The 24,220-nt window shown below is 36.4% G+C and overlaps 2 protein-coding genes and 1 pseudogene across 2 annotated transcripts; 2 read left to right on the forward strand and 1 right to left on the reverse strand.

The window, feature by feature from the left end:
- Positions 1 to 255: 255 nt before the first annotated feature.
- Positions 256 to 708, reverse strand: LOC120179051 (LEAF RUST 10 DISEASE-RESISTANCE LOCUS RECEPTOR-LIKE PROTEIN KINASE-like 2.3). Its single transcript, XM_039184769.1, has one exon. It carries the CDS (start codon positions 706 to 708, stop codon positions 256 to 258), a length of 453 nt encoding a protein of 150 aa, XP_039040700.1.
- Positions 709 to 778: 70 nt separating this feature from the next.
- LOC120179052 lies at positions 779 to 14,836 on the forward strand (annotated as a pseudogene).
- Positions 14,837 to 18,359: 3,523 nt separating this feature from the next.
- Positions 18,360 to 20,149, forward strand: LOC120179029 (transcription factor TCP13-like). Its single transcript, XM_039184760.1, has 2 exons — positions 18,360 to 18,586; positions 18,954 to 20,149. The coding sequence occupies exon 2, from the start codon at positions 18,994 to 18,996 to the stop codon at positions 19,912 to 19,914; it is 921 nt and encodes a 306-aa protein (XP_039040691.1). The 5' UTR covers positions 18,360 to 18,586; positions 18,954 to 18,993; the 3' UTR covers positions 19,915 to 20,149.
- Positions 20,150 to 24,220: the final 4,071 nt, after the last annotated feature.

The raw sequence follows: 24,220 nt of genomic DNA on the forward strand, positions 1-24,220 counted from the left end.
ATAAAATTTCAAGATTTTCGGTTTTCGAGTAAAATTGAGAGGAACAATGAAGATGGTTATGATATTTAGGATGATTAATGCACATCTTATGAGTATAAGAGGGAGAAGATCGATTGTTGTGGCTTGTCTGAGACAATGATGGGGCAAATCAACTTGATCAACAATTTTAATATTCAAATTAACATCTTGAGAAGGAAATTAATCTGTCATCCAAAGCGTGAGTTAGTTGCATCTACAAACTTAATTCTCAAGAATCTACGATGTGGAAGAGGCTTTGGGAGATGTTATTGGAGAATGTAGAGAGAGCGTAGGTGGAATTTTCAATGATTGGGTATTCCCCTGCAACATTTGCAGGACCTTGGTCATTGATGGTCCAACTGCTGGAACAGATTGAATGCACCAAAGGCTTACCAATTTCAACTTCCTTGTTTTCTCTTCTTCAACTGCTACTCCATCATCAAGATTCGAATTCATAGCATGATCCAGTTGCTTATAAGCCCACGAAGGAAAATATATTTCACTGGTTTGTGACGCATCGACATCGATGTTTTTCCTTCCTCCCACCATTTCTAGGACCATCATTCCATAGTTGTAGACGTCGGATTTATGAGAAACTCCTCCAAAGTTTCGACAGAACACTTCCGGAGCTATATATCCAGCTGTTCCACTAGCTCCTATCAACGAAACCATGCTCTCTTTCTTTCGCATAATTTAAGCAGTCCGAAATCCGATATCTTGGGGGCAAAAGTTATTGTCTAAAAGGAAGTTGTGAGGTTTCATGTCAAAGTGCAAGATCCTTGTGCTACAACCTTGGTGCATGTATTCTAGTCCTCTGGCGATAATGTAACACCTCCAAACTGATACGATTGATCCGATCCGATATATCACATTAAGACCAGTAGAGCGACCCATACTAAAAATACAGGAAAATTTTAAATTTTGTCAAACCATTTAAAATCGTAAAACAATTTAGAAATAAAAACAATATCTCATAAAATCATATATCTTTCGTATATTGAAGATAGCAAAAATTATGCTTAATCTCATTCTAATATTTTTAAATTAGGCAAAAATTAAATTATACTAATAAATTGAGATCAAATAATATGTAAAATCGTACATAACTAATAAGATACATTAACGCACCAATAATACATAAATATGATTCTTTAATAAATTGAGATCAAATAATATGTAAAATCGAGGGAGCGTGTGAGTTATCTTTTAACTGACCTTACTTCGGTCCTATATATATATAAACTGATATACTAACATAGTCGATTTGCATATCTTAATCTTTCCAGGAACTTGGTTGAGAGCTACTCCACAACAGCAAATAAATTGTTAGCATATTTTTGTGCCTTGATTTATGATATTCTATTGAGGTGTTTAGGAAGTTTGGGATTATTTAAGTTTTCTTCAAAATGTAAGTGCTTATTGATTGTTTTTCGATGCAGAAGTAGAGTTCCTCCATGTGTAAAACAGACCTTCCCATGTGCTGCTTCACCCAGTCAATGTAAGTCGACTTTTGGAGATGAAAGATCTCTGTTAACTTTATTCGAAAATCTTTCAAAATTCATTGAAATTTTGGTTATTAACAGATAAATATTCTCTGCACATTAATTGTGGGGGGAAGGAACTAAACATCAGTGGCGATGGCAAATACGAAGCTGATAGAGAACTGAGAGGTGCTTCTATGTTTTACTTGGGGCACAACTGGGCATTCAGCAGCACCGGGAACTTCATTGATAATGATATTGATGCAGATGACTATCTTGTTACCAACACTTCTGCTTTGTCCATTGTGTCTGCAATCCGAGCAGAATTCTTCACAACAAATCGTATTTCATTCCTCTGTCTAACATATTACGGACTCTGCCTAATGAAGGGGAACTACACTGTTAGTTTACACTTTGCGGAAATTATTTTCAAGAACGACAGATCATATTACGATATCGGGAAACGTATATTTGATGTCTTTATCCAGGTAAGTAAATCCTTTAGCATACATGAAGTAATATATATAAAGAAAACAAATTTGAGTGCTTACATGATGTAAATGTAGGGTGAACTGGAGCTGAAAGATTTTAACATCGAAGAGGCAGCTGGTGGTAACGGTAAGCCCATTGTAAAGAACTTTACGGCGGCCGTAACAAGAAATACGTTAAAAATCCACTTATATTGGGGTGGAAAGGGAACTACAGGCATCCCAGCAAGGGGGATGTACGGCCCTCTTATTTCAGCCATATCAGTGGTTCCAAGTAAGTTGTTGCCAACTCTAGAATGTCCTTTCTCTTGCATTTCAGCAATACAGTGTTTTTCCCCATGCAAAGGATTTCGTTTGTGTTGAGTTCAGTCCACGTAGACCGGTTTAGTTGAAGTGGTTCTTGGAGAGCTTAGACTTAAAGAATGATCCTTATATAAGTGTTGTTAGTTGTGTGATTTCTAGGATTCAATTCTGTTTGACTTTAGATGAAGTACATTGATTACCAATAATTTGTGATGGATGCGAGATGATGAAGTAGAGAAAAAGGAGATTTCAAAAGAGAAGCAGAAAAGATTGAAGAAATTCAGAATTCATTCAGTAAAAGCATGCATAGTCATGCCTTTAAGGTACATTTATTTTTATACAATTATACTATAGAATCTAATAAGCCAGCTGGAATAAATTCTAACTGTTTTCTGTTACTGCATATTAACATTGGGCTTCTCTGTTGCTGGGTCTTCAAATGTCTGATGGGTTAATGAACCCGTGCTTCTCACGTGTATTTTAATTCCTCAGGTAATAATCCCCAATCCTTCAACAATCCCTAACCCTTGTTATGCATTCCCCCAATTCATTCCTCACTTCCCCGATCGTCTCTTCCTTCCTCTCGTCCTTCTCCCCCGATCATGACAATACCCGCCGCTGGAGCAGATCCTTGTCCCCAAGGATCAAAGTTGGGAAACTATCCCCGAAGAACAGTATAGTCCTCCCAAGTATCACACGATTCGTCCAGATTCTTCCATCGCACCAACAATTGAGTAACATGTTTGTGGTTTCTGTTTACGATTCTTCTTCCTATGATTTGAGAATGCTCAATTTTAATTTGACCTTCCTCATTCATTTCAGGAGGATTCGTAGAAAAAATTGATGATTCTCCAATGTGCTTCTTCAAAAGACTCACGTGAAAAATCGGATGTAACTTGGATGTCTCAGGTAAATCCAAACGGTAAACAACATCACCAATCTTTTCTGTAATTTTGTAAGGCACATAATATCGAGCTACTAACTTTAGGTTTTTTCGCAGAGCCAAAGATGTTTGGCGATAGGGCTGTAATTTCAGGTACACTGTTTCTCCCACTGCAAAAGGTCTCTCAGATCTTTTCTTATCAGCTTTATGTTTCATTCTATTGGCTGCATTTTCTAATTGTAACTTGACTAGCCTTCGAATATCCTCTCTAGTATGCATTAGGTCACTGACAGATTGCACTGGTGAATATGTTTGCCACACCATTGTAACAGGTGGGTAGCCATATATGGCTTGAAATGGTATTAGTTTTAGGGTTGTATGATAGGTGGTATTATACCACCACTCTGCATGGAACAACCAATTAACCCACTGCTTTGGTTGGAAGAAACACAAACCCCTTAGATATTTCTCAAGACATTGATTCACCCTTTCAGTTTGTCCATCAGTCTCTGGGTGATAAGCAGTACTGAATATAGTCTTAGTACCCAACTGCTTCATTAGCTCTCTCCAAAAGAGACTAGTGAAGGTTTTATCCCTATCTGAAATGGCCACTTTAGGCTGGCCATGAAGCTTATAAATATTTTCCAAATATAATTTAGCTACTTCAGTAGTAGTATAAGGATGTGATTGTGCCAAAAAATGAATGTACTTGGTGAACTTGTCAACCACCACCAAGATACAATTCTTCTTCAAAGAAGTAGGTAGGCCCTCTATAAAATCCATAGTGATTACCTCCCAGGCCTGTTGAGGAATAGGTAATGGCTGAAATAGACCAGGTTTAGCAACATGCTCCACTTTAGTTTGCTGACATACTGTACAGGCCCTTATATAAGTAGCCACCATAGCCTTAAGTTTAGGCCAATAAAAATAACTTCTAATTCTTTGATAAGTGGCCTGAACTCCTGAATGACCTCCATGAGCTGAGTCATGTATGGTTGGAAGAATCTGTAATCTAAGAGAGCCCTTAGTGCCAATATAAACCCTTTCTTGAAATCTGAGAACTCCTTTGGAAAATTTCCACTTAGGATCAGCAGTAGGATTCACTGTTAAAATGAAAATCCACTCAGTAGCCAATAAATCATCTTTGTAACTCTCCTCCACATCCTAAAACCAAGTAGGAATGATTAGGGTAGTTCCCATGACAAGACACTGACCCTGATCTTCCCATTGTCTGGATAAAGCATCTGCCACAACATTTGATTTACCTTTCATGTATTGGATAGTATAATCCAATCCCAATAATTTTGTCAGTCCCATTTTCTGAATAGCAGTAGTTAGTTTCTGCTCCAATAAGTATTTTAGAGGTTCATGATAAGTTTTTATGATAAAAGGCTTGCTTTCCAAATAGTGTCTCCACTTGGAGACTGCTAATAAAATAACAAGGTATTCCCTCTCATAAATAGATAGAGCAACATGTCTAGGATTGAGAGCTTTACTTAAAAATACTATAGGTCTGCCTTCTTGAGATAAAACAACCCCTATGCCTCCAGAGCTGGAATCAGTTTCCAAATAAATTTTTTTAGTAAAGTCTGGTAGAGCTAAAACAGGTGCAAGACACATAGTTCTCTTAAGCTCTTCAAAAGCAATCAAAGATGCACTGCTCCACTTAAAACAATCATTTTTTAGCATCTGAGTCAAAGGTTTACTAATAGTACCATAATCTTTGATAAATCTTCTATAATAACCTGTCAATCCCAAAAATCCTCTCAATGATTTTAAGGATTTAGGCAAAGGCCAATTTCTCATTGCTTCTACCTTATTAGGATCAGTAGCAACACCAGCAGCTGAAATAATATGTCCCAAGTATTCTACTTGGGTCTGACCAAAGAAACACTTAGACATTTTTGCAAATAGTTGATTACTTTGCAAAATATCCAAAACCAATTGTAAATATAGAATATGGTCTGTCACAGAGCTGATGTAAACTAATATGTCATCAAAAAACACCAAAACAAACTTCCTAAGGAATGAACTAAATAATTCATTCATCAAAGCCTGAAATGTTGCAGGAGCACTAGTTAGACCAAAGGGCATTACCTTAAATTCATAATGGCCCTGATGAGTTCTGAATGTTGTTTATAAATGTTCTCCTTTTTATTCTGATCTGCCAGTAACCTGACCTTAGATCAATCTTTGAAAATAGACAGCCCCATGTAGCTCATCCAATAAATCTTCAACAACAGGAATAGGAAATTTATCCTTAATTGTCATACTGTTCAACTGTCTATAATTAACACAGAACCTCCGTGTACCATCCTTCTTTTTCATGAGAAGGCATGGAGAACATAGTAACAATCTGTTTTTCCACTTCAGCTTTTTGGTTATGAGGGAATCTGTAAGGCCTTAATTAACAGGCATAGAATTAGACTTTAAGGTGATAGCATGATCATGGTTCTTGTAGGTGGAAGACCTGTAGGCTTAGCAAAAATAGAACTATATTTCTCCGGTAGTGGTTGAATAGCTGTAGGAATAGGCCTTGAAATTTCTTCCATAGTCATCAAAACAACATGCCCTAATATAGTAGAATTTAAAACTATCAACTTCAATAGTGTAGCTCCTGAAATCTGTTGTAAAAAATTTGAGGGTTGTTGGCCATGTATAACAATCTGTTCATCTTGATGTACAAAACTGAGTGTCAGTTTGTTAAAGTCCATCAAGATATGACTGAATAGCTTCATCCAATTAATACCTAGGACCATATCACTTCCCCCCAATTGAAGAAGTCTAAAATCATGAATAAAATAATGTCCCTGCATTTTCCATTCCACCCTGTTACACCTGGCTGCATTGTAAAGTTGTTGTCCATTAGCCACTATAATAGCTAAAGGATATGGTGTAGTCACCTGAATCACTGCATCAGCCCACTGAGGTGTTAAGAAACTATGGGTGCTACCACTGTCAATTAATATGTTCAGTGGTCTGCCTAGAATAGTGCCTTGAATTCTTAGTGTATTATGACCAATACACCCAGTGATGGCGTTCATAGAAATTTCTAGGCTCTTATCTTCTTGTAACACTTGTTGATCTGTGTCATTTGGTAAAGTCTCTGAGGATAAAACAGGTTCTTCTTCAATCATCATATTCAATTGCTTTGTCTTACATTGATGCCCTAGAGAAAATTTCTCACCACACTTAAAACATAGATTGTTTTGTATCCTGTAGTCCAGAAGATTCTGTTTTGGAGGCATACTAGCTGAAACTTTCTGTTGTGGGGTTGGAAAATGAGGTTTAGAAGTAGGTAATGGGTTTGGGTAGGGTGGGTTTTTAAAAAAAAAACTCTCCCTCTTTTGTTTTCATATTCCACAGAAAGCTCATACAACTTAGCTTGTCTGCAAGCTTCAGAGAGTGTCTTAGGTTCCAAAGCCTTAACTCTATGCTTGATATCTTCTCTTAGCCCACTAATAAAAAGAGACACAAAAAACTCTTCTCCCATAGTAGGATTTTGTAACAGCATATGAGGTTGTAATTCCTCAAACTTGTCCTGATACTCTTCTACTGATCCCTTCTGTATTAACTTTGTAAATTCCTCAACTATGTCAGCAAAAAACCTATCACAGAATCTATGGTAAATATCTGCCTCAAATTCATACCATGTCACATGATGCTTCTACATGATATAACCGTCGAACCAGATTTATGCCTTCCCCATTAAATACATTGTAGCCATCTCCACCCTTTGTTCTTCTGCAATATTGCATAAAGAAAAATACTTGAGGCATTTTTGAATCCACCCTCTAGGATTATTTTCTTCAAAAAAGGGCAGCTCAATCTTGGGTCTATGCCACATTAACCCTTTAGTATTAGAAGAACCTCCAGTGCCTCTTCTATCCTCTTCCAAATTAACTATATTGTTTCTAATTGCACTGTTCTCTCCTACTTGAATATCATTTTTAAAACTAGATAAATCCCCTGGTTTGGATCTTAGAATTCCAGGTTCCTCAGGTTTATAAGTAAACCTAGTCTTATCATTAAGCACTGTGACCATTACAGGTTGTTTTCCCTCTGGTTTAGAAGCGTTAGGAGACTGTACCTCATCATTATCAGACTGGTTCTGTTCCCCATTTCCAACAGTTAGAATCTTCAATAATTCCTCCATATATCCTTGATTAGTGGCCATCCTAGATTCCAATGAAGTAAGGCAATTTTCTTGATTCTCCCACCATTTAGGAATTGTTGTGTCATCTTGAGATTACTTTACCGGCGTTGATAATTCCTCCAATTGTTTATGTAGTGCTGAAAATTCTAGTGTTTCAGACATGTTCTGATTTCTCTTTATCATTCTAGTGATTTGCCAGGAAAATTTTGGCTCTGAGATACCAAATTGTGATGGATGCGAGATGATGAAGTAGAGAAAAAGGAGATTTCAGAAGAAAAGCAGAAAAGATTGAAGAAATTCAGAATTCATTCAGTAAAATCATGCATAGTCATCCCTTTCAGGTACATTTTATTTTTATACAATTGTATTATAGAATCTAATAAGCCAGCTAATATAAATTCTAATTGTTTTCTGTTATTACATATTGACATTGGGCTTCTTCATTGGGCTTCTCTGCTGCTGGGTCTTCAAATGTCTCATGGGTTAATGTACCCGTGCTCCTCACATGTAGTGTAATTCCTCAGGTAATAATCCCTAATCCTTCAACAATCCCTAACCCTTGTTATGCATTTCCCCCAATTCCTTCCTCACTTCCCCGATCGTCTTCTCTTCTTTCCCCTCGTCCTTCTCCCCCGACCATGACATAATTCTCTTCTTAACCAGATTTTCAACCTCCGCGTGTTGTTGGGAAAAAGAATCATCTCATAGAGATAGTGGTGGTCGGGTCAGCTTCTGCAGCAATAGTTATTGCCCTTATACTCTTAGTTATCTTTTGGAGAAAATGTTGGTTGGGAGGCGAAGATCGTGCCGAAAAGGGTATTTGACATTTTTCTCTGCTCTATAATTTGATTGCAATAGTTACAGATATTCGACATCCATGCTAGCATATATAGCAATATCATGTATAAAATTTTCTTCTGAGTCATCTGACACTGCTTTCTTTACAGAGCTGAGAGGCTTGGATCTTCAAACAGGAATTTTCAGTCTTAGACAGATTAAAGTTGCAACCAAGAACTCTGATGCTGAAAACAAAATAGGTGAGGGTGGCTTTGGTTCTGTGTATAGGGTAAGTGTTTATATCCAAACCATATACCAATTTTGACAATTTCTTAAAAAGTTGATCATACTCCCCTAGGGGATTCGTCTTCTCAACTCTTAACTTTAACTGCTGAATGCAGGGTCTGTTGTAGGATGGAACAATTATGGTGATACAACTGTCATCGAATTCAAAGCAGGGAAATCGTGAATTCGTGAATGAAATAGGCATGATCTCTGCACTCCAGCATCCAAATCTTGTGAAGCTCTATGGTTGTTGTGTTGAAGAAAACCAGTTATTATAAGTTTACGAGTGCATGGAAAATAACTGTTTATCCCGCGCGCTTTTTGGTTAGTTATGACTTCTAATTATTGATAGCATATAAACTAGTTGATCTAAATCCACCAGTCATGTTGATTGCCTTTCGTTCTGCTTAATAACAGGGAAGGATGCTACAATCAAGCTGATGCTGGACTGGCCTACCAGGCAAAAAATTTGCCTTGACATCGCAAGGGGATTGGTGTACCTCAATGAAGAGTCGAGAATAAAAATTGTGCATAGGGATATTAAAACAAGTAACGTGTTGCTAGATAAGAATCTCAATGCAAAAATTTCTGATTTTGGTCTTGCAAAGCTAAATGAAGATGATAAAACCCACATCAGCACTCGAATATCCGGGACTATGTAAGCTTCTAAGTTAACATAAGTTACTCAATCTTTTTTACTACATTTCACAGCATTTAGAGGAATCCTAGAGCAGGTTTATGTTGAAATTCTAGATGGCTGCCATTCTAGATGGCAGCCGGTTGAATTCAAAAATAGGGGCTGTTGTGTTTTGTTGAATTTGGGCAAGGGTAAATCACACATTTAGTCATTGTACTTTAGGGTATTTTCAAAGATTAGTCCCTAAGTTTCAACTATAAATACCCTAGCTCATTTAGCTTCAAAATCATCCCAAAATCTTCCAGTTCTCTCTCAAGTGTGTTTTGTAAACACTTGTAATTTTTCTCTTCAATAAAAGATCTGCAGCAGTCCGGAGACGTAAGCACAATTGGCTGAACTCCGTTATCAATTTTTCGGGTATTATATTTTTCCGCTTTTATTTCGTATTCTCACTAATCTGGCTATAGGGAAATTACTTGTTCTCGTTATATTTCCTAACAACTGGTATCAGAGCTTTTGGTTGTGAATTTTGTCAAATTTTTCTGGGGTTACTATTCACGTGAATAGTGAATTTCGTGAATAGTGAAATTTTGTCGGCGATACGAATTTGTCGACGGAGGTGTTCAAATACACGGCGGTTCGTAGAAATTGTCAAAAACGATTCAAAGAAGCCAGATTCGAGTGGGAGCGATGGCTGCAGACGAAGGGAAGGTGAAAATTGAAAAGTTCGATGGTGCGGACTTTGGCTTTTGGAAGATGCAGATCAAAGATTTTTCTGTACCAGAAAAATCTATATCAACCCCTCTCAGGAAAGCAACCAGAGGGCATGAAGGATGAAGATTGGGCTCTTCTCGACAGACAAGCCCTCGGAGTTATCCGACTGACGTTATCCCGCAATGTTGCTTTCAACATAGCAAAGGAAAAGACCACGGCGGGTCTTATGGCGGCTCTCTCCAGTATGTATGAGAAGCCATCGGCCTCAAACAAAGTTCATTTGATGAGGCGATTATTTAATTTGCGGATGACGGAAGGGGCATCGATGGCACAACACCTAAATGAACTCAACACAATCACAACCCAGTTGAGTTCAGTGGAAATTGAATTCGATGATGAAGTTCGAGCTTTAATTCTCTTATCATCTTTACCAGACAGTTGGAATGCTACTGTTACAGCAGTCAGCAGTTCGTCGGGAAACAGCAAATTAAAATTCGACGATGTTCGGGATCTGGTACTGAGCGAAGAAATTCGACGGAGAGAATCGGGTGAAGCATCAACCTCTTCAGCCTTGCACACAGAGTCCAGAGGGAGAACTTCAGAAAGGAATTCAAATCGTGGCAGATCGAAATCCAGAAGGGGAAAATCAAGAACAGGAAATAAAGATTTTACCTGTTATAATTGCGGCAAGAATGGTCACTTTAAAAGAGACTGTCGAGCACTGAAGAAAGATACCAGCACACAAGGATCTGCCAACATGACAGAGGAGACAGGTGATGCCATGATTCTAAGCGTCAACAGTCCGATTGAATCATGGATCTTAGATTCAGGGGCATCTTTCCACTCCACGTCATGCCAAGAAATCATGGAGAACTATGTCAGTGGTGATTTTGGGAAGGTTCATCTTGCTGATGATGAAACCTTGAAGATCGTCGGAAAAGGAGACATCCGACTAAAGCTACCAAACCAGACCACCTGGAAGCTGACAGGAGTGAGACATATTCCTGGTCTCAAAAGAAATTTGATTTCTGTAGGACAGCTTGATGGAGAAGGATACAGTACAACCTTTTCAGGCTGTGAATGGAAGATTACCAAAGGAGCACTCGTCATTGCTCGTGGTAAGAAGACTGGTACTCTCTATCTAACCTCAAATTTAGAGAATATCATTGAAGTAGCAGATGCTGATGGAAAATCAAACCTATGGCACCAAAGGCTTGGCCATATGAGCGAGAAAGGAATGAAGATACTTCTGTCAAAAGGGAAGTTGTCAGATCTAAAGAATGTAGATGTCGGACTATGCGAGGATTGCATCTTTGGCAAACAAAAGAAAGTCAGTTTTGCAAAGATTGGCAAGACACCCAAGGCAGAAAGGTTAGAATTGGTTCATACTGATGTATGGGGACCATCCCCAGTTCCATCTCTTGCAGGCTCACTATATTATGTCACCTTCATCGATGATTCAACAAGGAAGGTGTGGGTTTATTTTCTGAAGAAGAAATCAGAAGTCTTCGATATCTTCAGAAAATGGAAGGCCATGGTGGAAAATGAGACTGGTTTGAAAGTCAAGCGGTTGAGGTCTGACAATGGAGGAGAGTACAGAGACAATAGATTCGGAGATTTCTGCGCAAACAATGAGATCAAGATGGAGACAACAGTTCCCAAGACACCGCAACATAATGGTGTAGCAGAGCGCATGAACAGAACTCTGAATGAACGTGCCAGAAGTATGAGGATACATGCCGGCTTGCCCAAATTTCTATGGGCTGAAACAATCAACACTGCAGCTTACTTGATCAACCGTGGGCCCTCAGTTCCTTTGGATGGCAGAATACCAGAGGAAGTTTGGAGCAAGAAAGAAATAAACCTTTCACACTTAAGAGTGTTTGGTTGTATTTCTTATGTACACATAGACTCTGCTGAAAGAAGTAAGCTTGATGCTAAGTCCAACAAATGTGCCTTTGTTGGTTATGGCGGTGATGAGTTCGGTTACCGGTTTTGGGACTATGAAAATCGGAAGATCATCAAAAGCAGAGATGTCATTTTCAATGAGAATGTGATGTACAAAGACAGGTCAATTGTAGAATCAAGTAGTTCAAATACCAAAGCTGAAACAAAGGAATTTGCTGAGTTTGAGGAGATTCCTGGAAATGATGTTCAAATCAATCCTGAAGCAGTTCAAGAAGAACCAAGCACACCAGAACTGAGACGCTCCTCCAGAATTCCTAAACCAACCCAACGGTATTCTCCTTCTTTGCACTACTTGTTGCTAACTGACAATGGTGAACCAGAGTGCTATGATGAAGCAATGCAAGTGGAGGATTCAGTCAAGTGGGAGTCTTCCATGAAAGATGAGATGGACTCGCTTATGTCAAATCAGACATGGGAATTAGCTGAATTACCACAAGGCAAGAAAGCGCTCCATAACAAGTGGATTTACAGGATCAAAGAAGAGCACGATGGGAGCAAACGCTACAAAGCAAGATTGGTAGTCAAAGGTTTTCAGCAAAAAGAAGGTATGACTACAATGAAATTTTCTCTCCAGTCGTAAAACTGTCTACAATCAGACTGGTGTTGAAAATTGTAGCTGCAGAGAATTTACATCTTGAGCAGTTAGATGTAAAGACAGCTTTTCTTCATGGTGATTTGGAGAAGAAATCTATATGAGGCAGCCAGAAGGCTTCATAGAGGCAGGCAAGAAAACCTGGTATGCAGGTTGAAGAAGAGCTTGTATGGTTTAAAACAAGCTCCTAGACAGTGGTACAAGAAGTTCGATAGTTTCATGGGTAGCAGTGGTTTTACCAGATGTCAAGCAGATCATTGTTGCTACATCAAGAGGTTCGACAATAGCTTCATTATTTTATTGTTGTACGTTGATGACATGCTCGTTGCAGGCTCAAACATGCAAGAGATCATAAACTTGAAGCAAAAATTGTCGAAGCAATTTGCAATGAAAGATCTGGGCGCTGCAAAGCAGATTCTTGGGATGAGGATCAAGAGAGACACAAAGTCGGGACTTTGATGTTATCACAGGCTGAGTACATCAACAAAGTACTCTCCAGATTCAACATGCAAGATTCTAAACCAGTAAGTACACCTTTAGGTGTTCATTTTAAACTCTCCAAAGAACAGTCACCAAAGACGGAGGAAGAACGTGCACACATGGTGAAGGTGCCGTATGCCTCAGCAATTGGAAGTCTGATGTATGCCATGGTTTGTACCAGACCAGATATTGCTCAAGCAGTGGGAGCTGTTAGCAGGTACATGAATAATCCGGGCAAGGTACACTGGGAAGCAGTCAAATGGATCCTCAGATATCTACGGGGTACTACAAACAAAGCACTTTGTTTCAAAGGTGGAGATACGATACTGACAGGCTATGTAGATGCTGACTTAGCCGGAAATATCGACATCAGAAGAAGCACTACAGGGTATGTTTATACTCTAGGAGGAACTGCAGTGAGTTGGGTTTCTCAACTACAGAAGATAGTTGCTCTCTCCACAACCGAAGCAGAATATGTCGCTGTTACGGAAGCCAGCAAGGAGATGGTTTGGCTCCAAAGTTTCTTGGAAGAGTTAGGCAAGAAACAAGAAAACAATGTCTTGTATTGCGACAGTCAAAGTGCTATCCATCTAGCGAAGAATCCGTCTTTTCATTCCAGGACAAAGCATATACAATTGCGATATCATTTTATCCTGTCTCTTCTGGAAGATGGGATTTTGAAACTTGAAAAGATCAGTGGAGCTCAAAATCCGGCAGACATGTTGACAAAGACGGTGACAACGGACAAACTGAAGTTGTGTTCAGCTTCAGTTGGCATGCTAGAATAAAAGACCAGAAATACTGCTGCATCGATCAAGGTGTGAAGACAGATTAAAGTCAGTCTTCAAGTGGGAGATTGTTGAAATTCTAGATGGCTGCCATTCTAGATGGCAGCCGGTTGAATTCAAAAATAGGGGTTGTTGTGTTTTGTTGAATTTGGGCAAGGGTAAATCACACATTTAGTCATTGTACTTTAGGGTATTTTCAAAGATTAGTCCCTAAGTTTCAACTATAAATACCCTAGCTCATTTAGCTTCAAAATCATCCCAAAAATTTCCAGTTCTCTCTCAAGTGTGTTTTGTAAACACTTGTAATTTTTCTCTTCAATAAAAGATCTGCAGCAGTCCGGAGACGTAAGCACAATTGGCTGAACTCCGTTATCAATTTTTCGGGTATTATTTTTCCGCTTTTATTTCGTATTCTCACTAATCTGGCTATAGGGAAATTACTTGTTCTCGTTATATTTCCTAACAGTTTAATGTTTCTGAGCATTTACTATACCAGAGAATAGTTTGGAAATTGCGAAGGACTAATTAGTTATATGATTTTAATGCATGCACCATTCAGTTAACAATATTTTCATTTTATGTTAATTGCTTGCTCTTTGATTCTGCAGTGGTTATATGGCTCCAGAGCATGCAATGCATGGTCAACCAACAAAGCCGATGTCTATAGCTTTGGTGTTGTTACTTTGGAAATCGTTAGCGGAAAGAGCAACACAAACTACGGGCCGAACGAGGACTTTTTTTTACCTTCTCGACTGGGTAATTTAGTGTTACACCGTTACCTGTCTTGCCATTGTTTTCACCTGCTGAACTTATATTAAATGCCACGTAAATCTAACTTCATTTTTTCATGTTTACCATCTCATTATTGTCACTTCTTAGGCCCATGTTTTGAGAGAGAGGGGAAGTCTGTTGGATTTGGTGGATCCGGACTTGGGATTCGAATACTCATCGGTGGAGGCAATTGTGATGCTGAATGTGGCACTGTTATGCACCAATGCATCCCCGACCTTGAGGTCTATCATGTCACAGGTGGTGAGCATGCTCGAAGGTCAAACTTCGGTTCAAGAACTCCTCTCGGATCTCGGCTTCTCATCCATATATTCGAAATTCAAGGCGTTGGTTAACCACTTCTGGCAAAACCCAAGCCAAACAATAAGCTTGTCAAGTAATGGCCAGGATACTGATTCAATAACTCCAATTGTTGAAGCAGAAGATAGGAGGCGTCTTTTGAGTTTGAGGGTGAGTGATGTTCAATCTCAAGTGTAATCAAGTAATTGTTTTCTTATTTAGTTTACCTGTACAATTCTTCTATCTATAGTATTTTAATTCAAACTTTCGTAAAGAAAACACAATAAGAAAATAGTATTTAGTCTCTTATTCAAAATGGCACAAAAGATAATTTCCGCTTATATAAATTTATCAAGATAACAAGGAATATTATTTTTTTATAAAAAATTGACTAAAAAATATTATGAACATATACTACTTTATAATCACTTAGATTATTAAAAAAATCCTTCTAACTTAGGATAACATATAAATTTTTAATTACTCTATTCTTTTTATTGGTATATCGCAACCCTCTAAAAGAACCTAGCACACAACTGATCAAGTCTTTGTAAAATAACTTTACAAAAAAATCACATTATCTACTCCTATAATTCTGAGAGCTTCTATTAGATAACATCTTCAACTAAATTCTCCCCCGTTATAATTTTTCCCTTAACTTTCTTGAAGTATCATCATATTATCTCGATTTAATTTCTGAAGGACCTTCTTTAACCTTTTTAGGAAGAAAAAGTCATTGAGTTTCCCCTAAATTTGTCCTCTCCATGATTCTTCAACAACCCTAAGAAAATTAGGGTTACATGTCTTGAAGTTGAAGAAACAAATAATCTTAGAAAAGATTAACATTCTTATCCTACCTTATCAAAGATTCTACTTGGATGAAGAAAAAGCAGTCTAAGCATTAAGTATTGATGCTTCCTTGCCAAATGTGTATCATGCTGGTCATTAGATCAAGTAAAAATAGACCCTACAAATAAGTGGTCCGCCTTCCCCAATTTCATAATTCATCATCTCAACTGTATTATTATGAACTATAAACTAAAGATTTTTATGAATAGAGTACCACATTAAAATCTCCGAAAACCATCCCAAATTTATCTCCAGTAATCTTCTCTTGTACAACCATATGCTCCCACTACCCTATATCGTCACTACCAAAATTGCTTCCACACACACCAATAACATAAAATTCAATATAATTTTGTTTGACTAATTTGTAATCAGAGAGTGACATATGATCTTATATTAAGGTACGAATTTAGAAAATTATATAAAAAAATTAAGGTGTGTAACATTAAAAATTACTTAAATTGAAAAATTATATCATCAATATAAAATACTTACAAGATTTAAACTTTTCAAGGGTGCAAGTGCACCCTAGGACCTCTTGGTCCATCTATGCCTGCAATACTTTGACCATCGACTACAACCACTCTAAATCTTAATTTGATTTTGCAAAGCATGTCATCCTTTTAAACCAGACTTAAGTTTTCTACTAGGGTTATGGATCCTTTTTTTCTTAGTGGTTTTATTGTATCCATTCTTCCTCAAGGTTAACTATTATCGAAATAAATAAATTATTTTCAATACTTGAGTTTTAGTACTGTGTATTGCAAAACCTAAAGATCAACATGTACTTATTTTCTTTTTGGGCTCAGTAAAATATATATCAGTATTCAGTACTCAAATATGATCGTAAGTAATTAATGTAAAGTTAGGATTTTGGGGACCATTTATTAAGCAATAATAGTACTTCTGCTTTGTATCAGTCGATCGTAACAGTTTGTGAAACTTTCTGACCTATCTCTTTCTCCCCTGCAAACAAGCAGTAAAGCGGAGAAAATTAAAGAAACTTTGCTTACAACCTATTTCAAAAGAAGGCTTATATTTTCGTTTTTTATGATCTATATTTTAAACGAATCCGTGATTATTTTTTTAATAATATTATCTCTAAAGTTATACTATCATCTTCTTTTATCGTTTTTCTCCAGGTAAAAACAAGTTTCATTCCAATTCATATAATCACTCACTACAGGAGTAGATAAATAAGCTAACCCCTCAAACCCATTGAATTGAATATTTGAATGGTCTCGATATAGAAGAGAGTGTTATTTTTTTTGTTGTTGAAGATTTTAGATTAGGGTAGTTGCGTATATATATTATATATTTATATTACTTAGAAACATTTACTACTTATAATTAGAAAAGAGTTAATCCCTCGCAGTCATTCCTTATATATTATATATGTATATTACTTAGAAGAATGTATTCTGGGGGTTTGAGAGCTTAATTTCATACTTTCTAATTTTTAAAGATTTTCTACTTCCCAGGGAGAGAGAGAGATAGAGATAGAGAGGGAAACAAAGGCGTAAGTAATTGCTGTATGGTAGAAAGGTATGTCTCGTGGCTCATATGCTTTTACATTTCAAAATTTATCTTCTACTTTTGAAAATAAAATTAGGGTTCAATGGTTTCAGCCATAATTTCCATCTTCCTTCCATTCTTGGATTGCATGTAGATGTTCTATTTTGCTCAATGATTGCACATAATACGGAGACCACATTTGTTTACTGGTAGTTGAGTTCTGCAATGCAATCTCATCTCAAAATCCATTAAATGATGCACAAAATACTTCCCTTAGTCAAAGAAAAACCAGACAAGAAGTTTTGGTATATATATATTTGCAGCGCAACTATAAGTAGTAGAAGAAAGAAGTTCCAACTGATTTTCATCTTTTCAATCATTTGATCACATTCTAAAGACTGAAAAGTTACTCAAGATCTGTAGCACTAGGGTTTCTATTTTTGCTTGTCTTGGAAGATGCATTGCATATACCAGATACTGGAGAAACTTTTACATATAGAAAAATTGTATTTGGTATATCATATTGAAATCCCAGATCCATTCAAGTTGTTTGATTATTATTATTTTGGCTCAAATGTTAGGTTTCAAATACTTCAACTTGCGGGTCCTCCATGCATATCTATCTCCCTGAAGAAAAGTTGTGTGGTCCTATTTTCAACTCTAGTGGATGTATCTATACATTGGTCCCCATCCTGTAAGGTAGCTGTTAATGTCACAAGTAACTCTCAAAACACCATCAAATTGACTATTTCCCTTAACACAATACATACAGTTTACACCACAAGCTTTTATCATGCTTAACCAAAGGACTTAGCTTCTAAATTTTGGTTACATGAACATCTTCCCTTGTAGTAGCTAGGCGTGCATTCAACAGCACTATGTGATAGGGATTCAGTCGTAAGTCCTTTTGTAGTTGTCGATAAAGCATGCATGCCTCTCATCACTTTTTCAAATATATGCAGCATGGTCCCCCCTCTTATCTCATATTCACTTTGTTTTTGTGAGAACCAAATGAGAGTGTTGATTTTAATCTACGCCATCTTCCCTACTCTTGCTTTCTCAAATCTATAAATAATTAAGCTTAGATCATGCTTTCTTAAAATTGATAATTCCTATCTTCATAAATGGACCGAGGAAGTGTTTCACGAAAATTTTAAATTCTCACATAGTTTAAATAATTTTTTTGTATTTTTTATTGTTAGGTATAATTTTACCCTCTTTAAAATTTTATAACTTTACTCCATTTAAATTTTTAAATAATATTCTAAATTTTGTAATTTTATTTTTCAATACTAAACACCTGGGAATGGTCTTAATGATTGCCTAATATGCTTGTAAGGGAGGAAATGATGAATTTGACATATGGTGAAATATAACACGTGGCAACCCTACTGCCATTGCTTTTTTTTATTTTTCTTCATTTCTTCCATGGACAATGGTCGGTTAAATTCCAGCATCTTTCTTCTTTCTTTCTTTTCTCTCAAATGAAAGAACTTTATCAATAAGGTTTGTTCACAAAAGCAAGAAAATTTTGATCTTTCAATATACAAGCAACGAGTTTGGTGATTCAAGGGGAATTAACTGGTATACTTCAATGTTTGATGTTTTTTCTTTTTTAAGTTTTAATTGATTTGCAGATTTTCCTAGGAATACCTAATGATTTCTTTTAATGACGTGTAAAATTCAAAAGAATCTGCTCTTTCTCCAGGATCTCTCTATTTTCGCAATAGATCTGCATCACATACTCATCTTGTCTTAGCTTTCTCTTGTGCACTGATCAAGCAAGCCTAGTCCGAGTTTAATTTCTATATGACAAAAGGATATAAAAATTAGGCTTAGATGCATGCATATATAAACACACAGAGATCTGAGTACCTATTGACTGAAATCTATTGCTACTTCTCCAGATTATACTCCCTATGAATTTTGTTCTGTTTTTTCATTTCAACAGGTATTCAATTGCCTTATGCTTCAATAATGAGAGACCTAAGATGAATAAAAGTTCAAAGGAAACAGATTCTTCCAGCAAACAACAAAGCAACACAAATGATACCAAGCTGAGCAGTAAAGGCCAATCTAGCTCTTCTTCCCCACGGTTAACATTGAAGGATCCACGAGTCGTACGTGTTTCTCGTGCCTTTGGGGGAAAAGACCGGCACAGTAAAGTTTGCACCATTAGAGGGTTGAGAGACCGAAGGGTGAGACTCTCAGTTCCCACTGCTATTCAATTGTATGATCTTCAAGACAAGCTTGGACTTAATCAGCCTAGCAAGGTTGTCGATTGGTTGCTCGATGCAGCTAAGCACGAAATCGAGGAACTCCCTCCACTCCCATGGCCACCACAAGGGGACTTTGCCTTTAACCATGAGATGGTTTCAAGTAGTAGTACTTCTCAAGAACCAGGTCCTTCCCAATCCAACAAACAAGGGCTTAAAACCGGTGTTGATTCGGAAGATAATGCAGGCGAATTACCAAGATGGAACTTTGGGAACTCTGATGCATGCTGGAGAGCTAAGTTCAAAGAAGTTGCAAGGGAAACGACGAATGAGAAAAATGACGGGAACAAAAGAAACGAAGAGGAAAAACAACAAGACATGTTAAGCAATGCAGCTCCCTATGCTTCTTACTATCATTTTGAACCTCCAAGCTTTGCTTCCCACACAGAAGATCTTCATAATTTCAATGTTGTGCCTTTACCATTGCAATCAACATTATCTCTATCATCTGGTTCTCAAATGCTTGATCCTAGACAACAAGTTAACCATTTCCAGCTGCTCAGCTCAGCTGCTCAAACCATCTTGCCAAGCTCTCTTAACCCGCCACCGTACTCAATAAGCCAATCTATCAGACCCTTCCATTTGAGCATTGCCCCTAGGTTTCCTTCTAAGGAACGGGAGTTTCCTTCTAAATGACAAGAAAGGTGCTGTTTGAATCTATTTGCATGCTTAATTTGAAGGTATTTTACTTCCTGGAACTGAGAAGCAGACAGCTAAGTTATAGTTATCGGGATATAACAGTTACGGTTTTGTGTTTTGATTTCATTATTTTTGTTTCATCGGATGATTGGAAAAAAATCAGATCTTCATATATATAGATTTGAATGCCATACTGCTGAATTAATTCTAATCAATATCTGATGCCTATGAATAGTTTGAGGGTATACATATATTCTTACTTTCTTTTTCTAGTTGAAGTATGATCCTTTATACATAAGTAACATTACAAATTAGTGTCTAAAATAGGTTTTAACACTTAAAAATAATAATAAATTAATCTAATTTAGTAACACTAGTTAAATCTTATTGTTAAATTATGAAGTTAAAAAAAACAATTCAACTATTATATGTAAGAAATTAGCCAAAATGAAACAGTTACAAATTAATATATTTATTAATCGTTATAGATTATGATTCAGATTTCGTTTGATATTGTTAGAAAATTCATAAAATGATTTGTTTCGTGAAGGAATAATCTAGAATAAAAATAAGGATCAATAATCGATACAAAGGTTATTAATATAGTATTATTTTGGGGTTTTGGGGTTCATACAACTAAAAACATGTATGTAGAGTTTCTAGGTTTATGTGTGTGTGCTTTATGCAATATTGTGACGTTTTAAGTTTTTCTTGTGTGTCTCGCAATCTTTTGTATTTTGTCTTGGATAGTGAATTTGTTTACACACAAAATTTACCTTTGTTTCTTTTTTCTTATTATTTCATGATCGAATTACTCTTCGTTATATGTAACAATATCTCATTGATTTTGTTTAGGATTACTGATGACGTAGCGACGATATATAGTATTTGAATAAAAGTGGATAACATTACAAGGACAACATATTTGCTACTAGATCTTGTATACTACACTTCGGGAAGAAGTTGTCTAGATTATATGTAGATGAGAGAGTGTACAACTTCATGACGTGACAATAACGTAATCTTATTTTAATTAAATAAACCAATGACTATTAATATTTTCGTAAATCGAGATAGATACATTAATATTATTTTATAAATATTGATTCGAGCTCCATTACTTAATTGCTAAACTCAAGATTTAATTACAACATTTAAGTCAAGTTTGATATGACATGCTTTGTTGAATGCATGATTATGTTACAAAATATGATGATAAAGACAACATGAAGCATTATTTCGATAAGCATGCTTTGTTTTTGTTTGTATGTTTTAGCTAATAAAAGAGATGATTTGCATCTTTCTTTGGTTATGATATTCGAAGAAGATAGATTTGCTCTTGCCGTAAAAACTCTCAGACGGTATAAGAGTAATATAAGTTAATATATTTTTTGGGGACCACTATCTCTTTATATAGATTGAATATTAGGTCAATCTTTTAAGTATTTATAATTTTGTCCATCGTCAAATTATAAATACAACTTATGGTATCTACACTTTGATTCCATGACACTTTAATACATATAACACATGTAACATAATTGGTCACTTAATTTTGTGTCATACTTTATGATAACATTATACATTATACATATGTGCCCACAAAAATGAATTTTACTCCAACAATCTCCCATTAGGGTAACATATGTTTCCTAACAAATGTACAACCTTAAGAGCTCAAAATTTACTATCATATAATAAGTATTCTATGACAATCTCGTCCATCAACTATATCCATATAGATTCAAAGCGGTCTTTGCCATACCTATCATGAATAGACCCATCAATGTTACACATACAAACACAGTCAAGTGACATAGATCAATCATGGAACGTTGCATGGAAATTATATGCTGTGTGAACTGCTCATTTCTATTTCCAACTGATCATCTTTAAACATTAATGAGATAAAATTTTACCGAAACCAGAGTGTGGATAAACCAAAACAAAGTTATTTCTTCATAAATAAATTTTTAACATAATTATCCTTAAATTTAAGTAACTGAAGTTGTGTTTATAATAAATGAGCATTAATATTACAAACTCCCACTATAACCGAATATCCTTGAATGATATTACACCCACATGAGTAGTGTGCTCATGAAAGACCTTGGGTGACAGTTATTTAGTATCCGCTCAGTTATGAGTTTATACCAACATGCTCTATAAACACATAATCACTTTGAATTTTCTTTAACAAACAAAATCATAATGTCTGTGTGCTTAGACTTAAGGTGTTTATGTTATATATGAAATAAATGACTGCAACTTAATTGTCACAAAATAACTCAAATGGTTTTTCTTATCAATTCATAATTAACAGTTCATGTGAAAAAATTTTACATCCATATTCCAATAAATTCGAGTCCATAAACCTTGATCTCTTACTTACTAGACCATCGATATGTGAGCATGTAACAATTTTGTTCTTAAATGTATTATATGAATCAATTTGGCTATTATCTAACGATCCATGCCTAAATTGCTTAAATATATGCTTAATATCCTAAAATCATACGCTATGTCTAAATGCGTATAAACCTGAGTATATATTAATTTCTTTATTTATTTTAAAGCATAAGGAACCTTTTACATTTCCTTAGTTTATGTTGAAGAATTTAAAAAGAAAACAAGAATTTTAATGAGGTTCGGTAATGTGCTTACGTCATCGGTGCCTAGGTGGCTCTAGAAGTTTTATTCAATGTCACATAGGTTTAGGTTACATCTCTATTTATAATAAAAAACATGGTACATAATTACATAATTAACCTTGTACCGTACAGCGGGGGCTACGCCCCCACACCCCCAACCCACATAATCGTAACCACCCCTACGAGACTTTCTTTGTAAGGATAATTTATGTTCGCTTCGCTCACTCCGCTCCATCCTCTGTCCTATTTACCAGTATATTTATGAGCCATACCTAACAAATCTCCACCTTGGCAAATATCCTGCCCCTTGGAAACTTCAATGTGGGTTGGGCTACCTTACTTCTTTAACAACTCGAAACATTCAACAAGTCCAAGCAATGCTTGAACTTATTTATCGTAACTGGCTTAGTGAACATATCAGCGGCATTCTCATCAGTATGTACATTCTTAAACAAAACCTCTCCAGATGCAACCAACTCTCTAATCTTGCGGAACCTTACATCAATATATTTAGTTCTAGCACGATACACCTAATTCTTAGCCAAGTGAATAGAACTTTGATTGTCACAAAGCAACTGAACTCCACCTTGCTGAACACCCAACTCCTTCACTAAACGAGTAAGCCATAAAAGCTTCTTTTTGCAGCTTCAGCCGCTGCCATGTATTCAGCTTCAGTTTTAGATAGTGCCACAACAGATTGAACAACAGACTTCCAACAAATAGGCCCTCCACCAAGAGTAAACACATACCCTGTCGTAGATCTTCTATTATCTAAGTCACCTGCATAGTCTGAATCCACATATCCTACAACCAAATGATTATCCCACTGACTACCAAAAATAATTCCATGTCCCACAATACCCTTTAAGTATCGAAAAATCCACTTGACTGCTTCCCAATGTTGTTTACCAGGTTTAGACATGTACTTACAAACTTGACTAACAACATGAGCTAAATCAGGACGAGTACATACCATTGCATACATCAAGCAGCCAACAACATTAGAATACAGAACCTTTGTCATATCTTCAGCTTCCTTATCTGTCTTCGGACACTGTTCTAATGAGAGCTTAAAGTGATTCACCAATGGAGTGATAACTGGTTTTGCGCTGCTCATCGCAAACCTTTCTAGCATTTTCTCAACATAACCCCTTTGAGATAGCCATAGTTTCCTTGAGTCTCTATCCTTGCAAATTTCCATTCCAAGAATTTTCTTTGCAGCACCTAAATCTTTCATATCAAATTCCTGACTCAATACGGTTTTCAAACCAATAACATCATACATGTTCTTCGCAACAATCAACATATCATCAACATACAATAACATAAAAATAAAAGAACCATCATCAAGGCTCTTAACATAGACACAACAATCATACTCACATCGGTTGTAGCCAATCTTGATCATATAAGAGTCAAACCATTTATACCACTGTCTCGGAGACTGTTTCAACTCGTACAAAGATTTCTTTAATCTGCAAACTAAATGCTCGTTTCCAAGTTGAGTGAAATCTTCAGGGTATCACATGTAGATCTGCTCCTCGAAATCACCATGCAAAAATGCAGTTTTAACATCCATCAGCTCTAAATGCAAATCCCAACTAGCCACCAATACAAGTACTGCTCGGATTGAAGTGTGCCTGACCACAGGA

The sequence above is a fragment of the Hibiscus syriacus genome, unplaced genomic scaffold, assembly GCF_006381635.1.
Source record: "Hibiscus syriacus cultivar Baekdansim isolate YM2019G1 unplaced genomic scaffold, ASM638163v2 tig00112399_pilon, whole genome shotgun sequence".
Classification (NCBI taxonomy): domain Eukaryota; kingdom Viridiplantae; phylum Streptophyta; class Magnoliopsida; order Malvales; family Malvaceae; genus Hibiscus; species Hibiscus syriacus.